General features: G+C 59.1%; 1 protein-coding gene across 1 annotated transcript in view; it reads right to left on the bottom strand.

The window, feature by feature from the left end:
- Positions 1–7,104: 7,104 nt before the first annotated feature.
- The window catches only part of NES (nestin), a 10,102-nt gene continuing 7,606 nt past the window's right edge, over positions 7,105–9,600 (bottom strand). Inside the window, exon 7 of the mRNA XM_010838429.1 lies at positions 7,105–9,593. Within this exon, the coding sequence (XP_010836731.1) occupies positions 7,643–9,593 (1,951 nt within the window). The 3' untranslated portion in view covers positions 7,105–7,642. The remainder of the gene's footprint in view (positions 9,594–9,600) is intronic.

The raw sequence follows: 9,600 nt of genomic DNA, 5'->3' as shown, positions 1-9,600 counted from the left end.
TGCCGTCTGTCTTCCTGATGGGGATGAATCTTATTGCTGCAGTTCCCCACACTTGGCCACACTCATGAATACACGTGTGCACACTGTCGTGTGTACACACTTCTGCTTGTGCCCACTGTTGCACCACATTCACACAAGCAGGCATTTCTTATCCCCTTTTGTAGAAGTCAGTAAAACCTGATAAAGCTGAAGGACAGGACAACAGACCCAGAGGAGCAAGAGGTTTAGAGAGGGCGGTATGAAGAGACCCAGACAGGAGAGAGTACAGAGAAAGACAAGTGCTTGTTTGGGGCAGCTAGGGGCTCCCAGGCCATTCCTGCCTCGCTGGGCCTTCCCCAGGTATGTAAACCCCAAGCCAGCTGATCTCTGAGACGCCAGCACTGGCCTCCCAGGCCTACCTGCCACCAAGAGCCACATTCCTCTCTTCGCCCAGGCTCTCCTGCCCCAGCCTCTGCCCTCCCCACCCAGCCTAGCGTGGCTAGGGAGCAGGGCTGCTCCTTATGGAGCTGCCGGGAAGATGATCCTGGGGCCAGAGCAGAACCCCGCTTTACCCTCTATTACCCTGCAGTTGCCCACGCGCTGCACCGTCAGGGAGGTCGAGAGCATTAGGCTGGAGTTGTAAGTGGATCAAGCCCAAAGTGGGCCTTTGAAGATGGGGTCTGAAAAGAAGGCTGAGGAAGGGGAAGTGTCTGTCCTTGGGTTCTTAAGGGAGGTTGTCTGAGAAACATATCCTCACAGAGATAGAGTTTAGGTAGCAGGTTGAATTTCCCCGAGAGACCTCTGGTGGTGAGCTGGAAGGGGGCTTGGTTTCCCAGCCTTTCATCAGCTTTCTCTCTGAATCTCCAGGACAGCAGTAGGCAGGGATCCACCATCACTGATCAGTGGATAAAGAGAGTTCCAGAGGTAGATATAGGGCTGGAGTGAGAATCCTCCCCCTTCTTCCCCTGACACCTGCTGAGCTGCTTAGGCAGGGCTGCCGGAAACGGAAGCCTGCTCCTGGCTTTGTTGGGCTTCCTGGGGAAGAGAGAGCTGGTCTAGGGATGACTCAGCACCCTGTACAGAAACTAACCCCTGGACCAGTGTGTGTGTGTGTGTGGCCTCTCTTGGCTTGAACAGGGGGACTTGGCCCCTCATGGAGTGTCAGCCCCATCTCTTTGGGCAGCTTGAATAGGGGCCCACCTGTATCTACCTCGGCCTCCAGGACACAGCAGACAGCTGACCAAGCCCCTGGATATGTGGTTAAGCTCCAGCCACCTTCCCACATGTCTAAAATGGGGTCCCCCACAGGGTTTCCTTTCCCCTGGGGCTGAGGGAGGTCGGAGGATGTCTGAGTCTATGTGGAGAGAGGAGGCCCAGCCTAGATTAGGGGTTTGAGCATTGAGAATGGGCCTGAGAGCCCAGGGAGGTGGGTTTTCCAGAGGTCCTCCATCCACCAGAGTCCCCGGCTTTGCTCAGGCTGCTCTGACCCACATCCCCCTTCCCCATTCCTCTCCCACTCTCCCACTTCGACTCCCGCACCCTGCCCTGACCTCACTGGTGCCTTTGTCCCAGTCCTGAGGCTCTGTCTGTGAGCCTGTCTCCTGTGCAGAGAGAGACAGGGCCCCATTGTCCTGGCTGCCTTCTGAGACACAGTAGCTCCCAAAGACTTCCAAAAATGCTCAGCCTGTCAGACCCCCGTGGGCGGGAGAGCTTTCCCCAGGAGTGGCAGTCAGACCCTGCCGGGAGTGAGGGTCCAGGTACCCGGCTTCCAGCAGTGGAAAGCTTCCTCTGTTCCCCAGGCTAGAGGTCCTTCCTGAGATCTCACTTCCTGTCTGCCTCCTGTAAAACTGCCTGCTTCCTCCTGGGAAGGGAGAACTGGAAGCCTGAGGCAGAGCAGGAGAAAAGGTTGGGAAGGAGAGGAGAGAAAAGCAAAGAGGGAGAAGGAAGAACTCTGGGAGGAAATTCTCCGCTGAAAGACTCTAGACTCTTATCAACACTCTGAGTGGGTAGATCTTGTGACCTCTGTGTTTATTCCCTGATGATTCTTCCTCGAGGTCTTTAGAAGCCGTTAACAGAAGGAAGCCTGTTGCTTGACCACTTTGGACTCGAGCCAAGGAGCAGCCCACACCCCTGGGCCCATGTTCTTTGGACCCCAAGTGGCATCTTAGGATTCTTAGTATCCTTGGCAAGAATGTCTTTCTGCACCTTTATCCCCATCAAGGTAAACCGAAGTTCTCTTTCAACACAGAACTTCCAGGGAAATGAGGCCAATAGAAAAAGAGGGAATCCAGGAGACATCAAAGGATTCAAGAGTTGGGAAGCAGCCAGGGAGGAGGGAGGGGAGGAAGTGGAAGAGTGAAAGATGAGGAGAGGCAGAAAGGGGGAGACAGGAAGGAGAGGGGGTCTGTGAGGCTGACAGCGAGGGGGTGTCTCTCCTTAGCAGGGAAGACGGAGGAGGGGGCCAGACATCTCCCCACCCCTGAAACTGAAGTCTCCCAGCCACCCCTCCTGGGCCCCTGGGCTCCGCTTGTCAGCAGTTGAGCCCGCAGCTGCTGGGAGGTGGTTCCTCGACAGTGGCCCCCTGGCACCTGCCTCGGTTTATTTCTGGTGCCACAGCTGAGTCATGGGGGTGGGGAGAGTGAATAAGGGCTGTGGGGAGGGGAGCTTTTGACTGCAAGAGGAGAAGACCAAAGGGGCCTCTCGGCCTGGGACTCTGGGGCCTGGGGTCTGTCCCTTTGGGGAAAGAGGGGGGCCAGACGTGACAGCATGGGAAACAGGAGTTAGGTTACAGGAGGGGTGTCCACTTTGGAGACCTTGGGTTGGTGGCGTTGGGGCGAGGGTCGGGGAGCAGGAGGCAGAGTCTATTACTTCTCAAATGTTGGGAAAGAAAAACGATCTGGCTGTGGGGGTGCTGTGTTAGAAAGGGAGGGGAGAAGGGAGAGGAGCCCCCAGGGTGGATGGAGAGATGGATGTGGAATCTTTGGATCATCAAAGAGGAAACAGAGGACGGTGTTTCCCTTGCTTCTGATCGCAGACTCCTCGGGCCCTCACTTGAGGCTATTCTGTCCCTCTTCCTGCCTGTGAGCCAAAAATTCTCTTCCCTGGTGGCTCACTTGAGACTCCCCTTTGTCTTTTCCAAGTGGGCCTGAGGACTTTGGAACGGGTACCTGGGTCCTCCCTTGATCCAGTGGAGCGGCATTCACATGACGTCTTCTGCTGCAGCGCCTGTCCTGAAACTTACCATTCCCTCTGGGGTGGGAGTGGGGGCCTCACAGGGACCCAGGGGCCTGTCCCCAAGCCCAGAGCCTTCTTGGGTTTCCTGGGCTTAGGTGGGCTTAGTGTCCATTCGCTCCCTTTTCTAGGGGCAGCCGCAGAGGGCACATTCCAGCTGAAATTAAATCACATTCCTCCAGGCCTGCCTGACAGGACGGCATTTCTGACAGCAGCTGTGACACCGCAGGGTCAAGTGGCAGCAGCTGGTGCCCCAAGGAGGGGCTGAGAGTGGGGAGCTGAGGGGCCAGGGCCTCGGGAAGCAATGAGTGGACTCTGAGTCTTTGGTCTCCAGTCAAAGTTGCTCAGTTGTGTCTGATTCTTTGCAACCCCATGGATTCTAGCCCAAAAGGCTCCTCTGTCCATGGGATTCTCCAGGCAAGAATACTGGAGTTGGTAGCTGTTCCCTTCTCCAAGGGGATCTTCCTGACCCAGGAACTGAAGCAGGGTCTCCTGCATTGCAGATGGATTCTTTACCAGCTGAGCTACCAGGGAGAGATCAGAGCAAAAAGTGTAGACCCTGCAGTGGGAAGGGTAGAGGTTAGGCTGCGGGGTCTCTTAGCTGCATGGAGCCTCAGGGAATGACCCAGTCTGAGCGGTATTGTGCAGATGGGAAAACCGAGGCCTCCGGCATCACTTTCTGAGAGGACCCTGGACAGACCCCCCTGTCCCACCCTAGACTGGGTTCCTGCATAGACATGAGGCTGAAGGGGCTCTTTAAGAGGCCGCACTCTGAGCTCCCTTGGCCAGAGCCCAAAACCCAGGCCTTTGATTTCCTCTGGGACTCTGGCAGCAGCCGGCGGCAGGGCGGCAGGGACAGCATCAGGCTGGGCTGAATGGAGAACTCAGCCCCTGACCTCACCCTCCCAGGCGCCTCGGCCTGCACAGCCTTATAAGGAAGTGCCCCAAACAAACCGAGGAAGCCACCTCCGGCCCCCCACCCTGCCCCCACCCCGTTCAGAGGCTATATTTACCCAGAGGAGGCCCCAGAATAACCTCCCACTTGTCCTTGTGCTGGGGAGGGTTGGGGGATGGCGGGAGCAGCCTCCTGGTTCCCTCCCCTGGGACTCCACCCTCCCGAATGCTTCCTGTTGTCTGACCTCATCACAGTCATTCATTCATTCACTTATTTATTCAGTCTGTGGTTACTGAGCACCCTTGGGCCCCCAGGCACCGTGTCAGACCAAGGCCACGCTGTCCCAGGGCTTTCGAGACAACACCGTCTCCGAGGGACCACAGTCCCCTGGTCCTCCTTCTCAGGCTCCTGCCCAAGTGTCCTCCCAGCTGGAGTTCCTGGGGGCTCTGTTCTGGGTGACCTCTAGGCCAGAAGTAAAGTGAAGTGTTACTCACTCAGTCGTGTCCGACTCTTTGTGACCTCTTGGACTGTAGCCCATCAGGCTCCTCTGTCCATGGAATTCTCCAGGCAAGAATACTGGAGTGGGTTGCCATTTCCTTCTCCAGGGGATCTTCCTGACCCAGGGCTTGAACCTGGGTCTCCTGCATTGCGGGTGGATTCTTTACCATCTGAGCCGCCACCTTTCTGTCTCCCACAGTGGATCACCAAGTCCTGAGACTCTGCTTCCCTTCTGCGCTTGCTCTGCAGTCCCCCTGCTACCCTTATCCCCTGCCTGGACCACGGCAAGACCCTGAAGTCCTTCTACCTACCCCAATCCACTCTCACACAGCAGCCGGAAAGTTCGGAGACTCATTTCCCTTAGGATGAAAGCCGTATTTCCTGGTTGCCTAGGGAGGCCTTAGCCCCCTGGCCCCCAACTCCTCTTTAGCCTTATTGTGAACCTTTTTACCCCTCACTCTCCACCTTCTGGTCACACAAGCCTTCGTTCTGTCCGTCAAATGCACAAACTTGTCTTCCTGCCCCAGGATTTTCCACATGCTGTTCCCTCTGGCTAGAATGCTTGTCCTCCCCCTCCTCTTGATTCCTCCTTCCTACACCTGCCAGCTCCAGCTCCTCTTTTAGGCTCCTAGAGTAGCCCTCCCTGACCACCTCCTCCCAGCCTCCCCCAGTTCAGATCAGGTGGGAGCCTGCTGTCTGCTCCCACAGTCTCCTGCCTGTCTCCGTTTCCGAATATGATTTCCACTCAGAAGCCCTTGTTCAGTTAGAAGGCAGAGCTTTCCGGGTCAGGAACCCTGGACTCCCAACGCTAGCGTGGTCCGTGGCGCACAGTACATGCCCCATTAGCAGCTGACAGTCCCTGTTTCCGTCCAACCGTTATTTCTCCAGCTGCACAGACTTCCATTGCCAGAGAGGACACATCTCCCATGCCATACCTCCTTTAGAGAGTCCTCACTTCTGTCTAACTGACATTCCTCCCCCTCTTAGAGATGTCAGCAGAAATGGCTATAGTTCTGCAGGGGACTAGGGGCCCTGGTGTGTGTGTGTTGGGCGGTGGCAGGATGGCCCGGACACAGGGAAGGACTCAGCCTCTGTCCTTGGCCCTTCGCCTAAGTGGGGGTGCCCGAGGGCCTGGGGAGACCAAGTACAGGGCTCGTCTGTCCCATCAGAGGATCAGGGAGGGGGCCTTATTTGCCCGGATGCCAGTGTGCTGGCCCCCAGCCTGGCAGCCTGGTGAGATCAGACATGGCCTTGTTAGCAATGGGCACAGGAAGGAGAGTGGAGGCCAGGAGGGCCGCCAGCATCCTAGACCCCAAGGGCCAGGGTGTGTGTGAAATGGGAGGCCTGGATAACCAACACAGAAACTCCCAGAAGGCAGAGAAGGTGTGGGTAGAGAAGCAGACATTGGGGTCCTGTCGGGGGCCTCCTGTCCACCCCCTCCTTGTTGGGAGGACGAGCTAAAGTCAGAGGGGTTGAGATTTCATCTTCTTATCTTCCCCCGGCCTCAGCCTGAGGCCCGAGAAAAGAAAGGGCCTGCCTCTGGCCTTGGGATTGTCTCTCCAACCGAGAACATTCATCTGGCAGCTCCTGCCCCACCCCCACCCAGAGTATTTAGGTGTCGCTGGCCTGCTTTTCTTCCCTCCAGAGCTCAGATGGGGGAGTGGCTTCTATTTGGGTATCCTGACTACAAGGCCTTCAAGCCCAGCCTAATCCGGGCACCCCTGGTCCCTCCTGGCTCTATACAGGGACCCAGAGAACTCCTGGGAAGGGGGGTATTCTTGGGAAGTTGCTGTGGCTGGGTGGACCCCCAGTCTAACCCCAGGCATCAGCATATCCCATCACTGCTCTTTCGTTTCACCAGACAGCTTCAGTTTATCCCCCCTCACCTCCACTTTCTTGTCTTCCCTGTCTCCTGCTTCCGCTTGCAAGGAGGTCCTACTGAAGATCTAACCTGTAACCCGCTGGCTTCTCCTAGCCTGCTCCCTGCTCTCTCTGCCCTGGGAGGCCCATGTCTGTCATTGTGTGGCAGAATCTGAGGTTCAGAGAAGTTGAGCACTGACCTGAGGCCACACAGCCAGACTGAGGCAGAACAGACCTCCTTCTTCCCTCACCCGGCTCTGACCCGGCCAGTCTGAACAGACACCAAGGCCAGACAATTGTTTGGGTTTGGGGGCAAGGGGGCTTATTATGCTGGCGGCTCTGAGGGGCTGGCAGGGAGGACATGCGAGGGTGGGGGTGGCCCCAAGCCCTAATCCCTGTAATCAGCGCTGTGGGCAGAGATGATGACAAACCTGGTTTCTGCAGGCGCCAAGGTCACCTGGGTTGGCACCCCCAGCCTTCCCCTGCCTGGCTTGTCTCCACCATGAGGCCTTCCAGAATCTTCTTTCCCCAGCAGGCAGCCCCTCCCCAAGACCAGCATCTCCTGCTCCCCTCTACCCCGGCTCTTCTGCCTCTGCGTCAACCCTGAGGCCCCCCTGAATTGAGGAAGGAAGAGTCCAGACTTTGTAGGCGGAGGCATTACTTTATTCAGGCGGGGATGAGCCAGACGGGGCCACAACATGGCAGGTCTATGGGGGGGTCAGGACACAGGAGCACCCCCTCACCCTCATTAGCCACCAGCCAACCATCTCATGAGGGTGTAGGGAGGAAGGGCAGAGCTGGTAAGCCCTGGCACATGGAACACCACAGCCCCTCCCTTTGGAAGGGCCGCTGAGCCCTGGCCTTTTCCAGCTAATGGGATGGGAGGAAAGGAGCTGCGGTGGAAAGGAGGGGCTAGTCCTTCAGGTTCAGTTGGCTTCAGTCCCATGGGACAGTGCAGGCAGGCTGTCCCCGCTATGCAGAGGCCAGGGGGCTGGCAGCTATTCCCGGAGTCTCCACGCTTGGACCGGGCCCCTTTGCCACACCCGTTTCCCCCTGGCCAACCGGGCCTCTGGGATAGAAACCACAGGTCAAGAGAGTGCAGGTTAAGGGTGCTGCCCCGAGCAGGGAGGGGGTTGGGGACGCCCCTCCGCCCAATGCCTCCGTGTAGGAGAGCTCTCTCTAGTCCTCCCCTGAGGACCAGGAGTCTCCATCACCCTCTCTCTGACTGAACTTCAGGAACTGGCCTTGGCCCAGGTGAAGAGGAGCCCCTGCCCATGGGGCCTTCAGGGAAGCCCCCTCCTCTTCTGAGGGGCTCCCTCGGTCCCCCCCAGCAGCCCCCGGTTTCCCCTGGCCTCCCCCCTCGGACTGCTCCAGCCCGTTCACCACGCCCCCATTCACGCGCTCCAACTCTTCCTTCAGGCTGGGGCCTGGGCCACCACCATCAAGGGTGTCCTCCACCCCGCTGAGGGTCCCCAGAGGGCCAGGGACCTGGTCCTCCGTCTCCAGGGGAGCAGCATCAGACTCTTCCTCTGAGCCTGAGGCCTCAGTGCTGTTCTGGGACTCGGTCTCCAGGGCAGTCACGGGGGCGTCGGCTGCCGCACCCCTTGGGCCATCGTCCCAGGGGACACTGACACCCATGGTCTCAGACCCCAGGAGGTGCCCTCCCTGAGGGCCGCTCAGGGCGGGGAGGCTGCCCACAGAGGGCGCTGGCCCCCAATGCCCTGGCCCTGGCTCCCTCCCCTCTTCTTCATCTTCTTCCTCACCCTCCTCCCCGCTCTCTTCCTCATCTGCAAATCCGTCAGATTCACCATCACGATCCCAGGCTGCAGGCTCCAGGAGCAGCTGGGGCACTTGGCTCAGAGGTTCTTCCCCATCCCCCGGGACCCCGGGAAGGAGAGAAGCCTCAGTCCCCAGGTCCTCAAACTCTTCCGACAGCTCAGAATCATGGCCACGTTCCTCCTCCTCAGCTCCCTCCTCTTCTTCCTCCTCTGAGGGCTGGGCCCCAAGGCTCTTGGAGGCTGGGACCACAGGACCCCAGCCTTCTTTTCTGGGCTCCCCTTGAGGGGAGGGCCTCTGCTCTCCAGGCAGGTCCCACTTGGGGGAAGCGGGGGACCTGAGGTAGAGGCCTAGGGGAGTGGAGTCAGGAAGGGTCTCCCCTAGCTCATCCGCCTCGCTCTCTTCTCTGCTCTCCTCCCCTTCCTCCTGGAGGCCCTCAGGGATCCCCCCAGAGCCCAGATCCTCCTGCTCACCTCCTGCCTTTCCCAGGACCTCAGCCCTGCCCTCCAGCCCCCAGCTGGCTTCTTGGTTCCCCTCAGCCAGGGGCTGGGGCCCAGGGGCATCTTCAGGGATTAGGCTGGGCGAGCAGGACTCAGTGGGCCTCAGACTGGGGGGCCCCAGCAGTGGTTTGGCATCCTCCTCAGCTCCCTCTGACCCCAGGGGCCTGCGCTGGAGGGTATCACTTCCCTCGTGAGACCACAAGGTCTCAGCTGAGACTGGCTCCTCTGTTTTCCCAAGGGCCCCAGATTCTGACTCCTCCCAGTCCCTAGGAGTCTCCAGCGGGTCTCTGCTCTTCCCCGACTCAGGCTCCAGAGTGCCTGCCTCCTCCAGCTCCTTTCTGGGCCCTTCCAAGCCCTGTACCTTCTTTGCTGCCACACCTCCCTCCCCCAGGGGTGGCTCCATCACCTCCTCTCTGGCCAGGCCACCTGGGTCCTCCAGCTTTACTGCCTCCTGCTCGGGTCCCCGTTCCACTCCCTCAGACCTGCCCATGGCCCTCTCTAACTCCAAGGTGACCTCTGGGGAGGCTCGGCCACCCCCTGGGGCCACATCCTCATCTTCCAACTCGGGCTCCATCACCTCTGACATTCCCTGGGCAGCCGGGAGGCCCAGGGCCCCCACCTGCTCTGGCTGCTCCTCAGGGTCCTGGAGGCCCACAGCGCCTCCTGCCCCTCCGGCACCCTCAGCTGGGAGCCTCTGCTCTTTGGGCTCAGGGCTGCCTGGCTGCCCCTCACCTGGGCCCCAGGCCTCACCTGTGGCTGTCAGCTGCAGCTGCCCCTGCTCCACCACCTCCCCCTCCCCAGGGGAGCTATCCAGTTCTTTCAGTTCCAGCTCTGCCCCATCCCCACTGTCCACTCCAGCCC

Source organism: Bison bison, unplaced genomic scaffold, assembly GCF_000754665.1.
Source record: "Bison bison bison isolate TAMUID 2011002044 unplaced genomic scaffold, Bison_UMD1.0 scf7180017864093, whole genome shotgun sequence".
NCBI classification, from domain to species: Eukaryota; Metazoa; Chordata; class Mammalia; order Artiodactyla; family Bovidae; genus Bison; species Bison bison.
The sequence above is the reverse complement of the archived record's forward strand: the minus strand, read 5'-3'. Positions and strand labels throughout refer to the sequence as shown.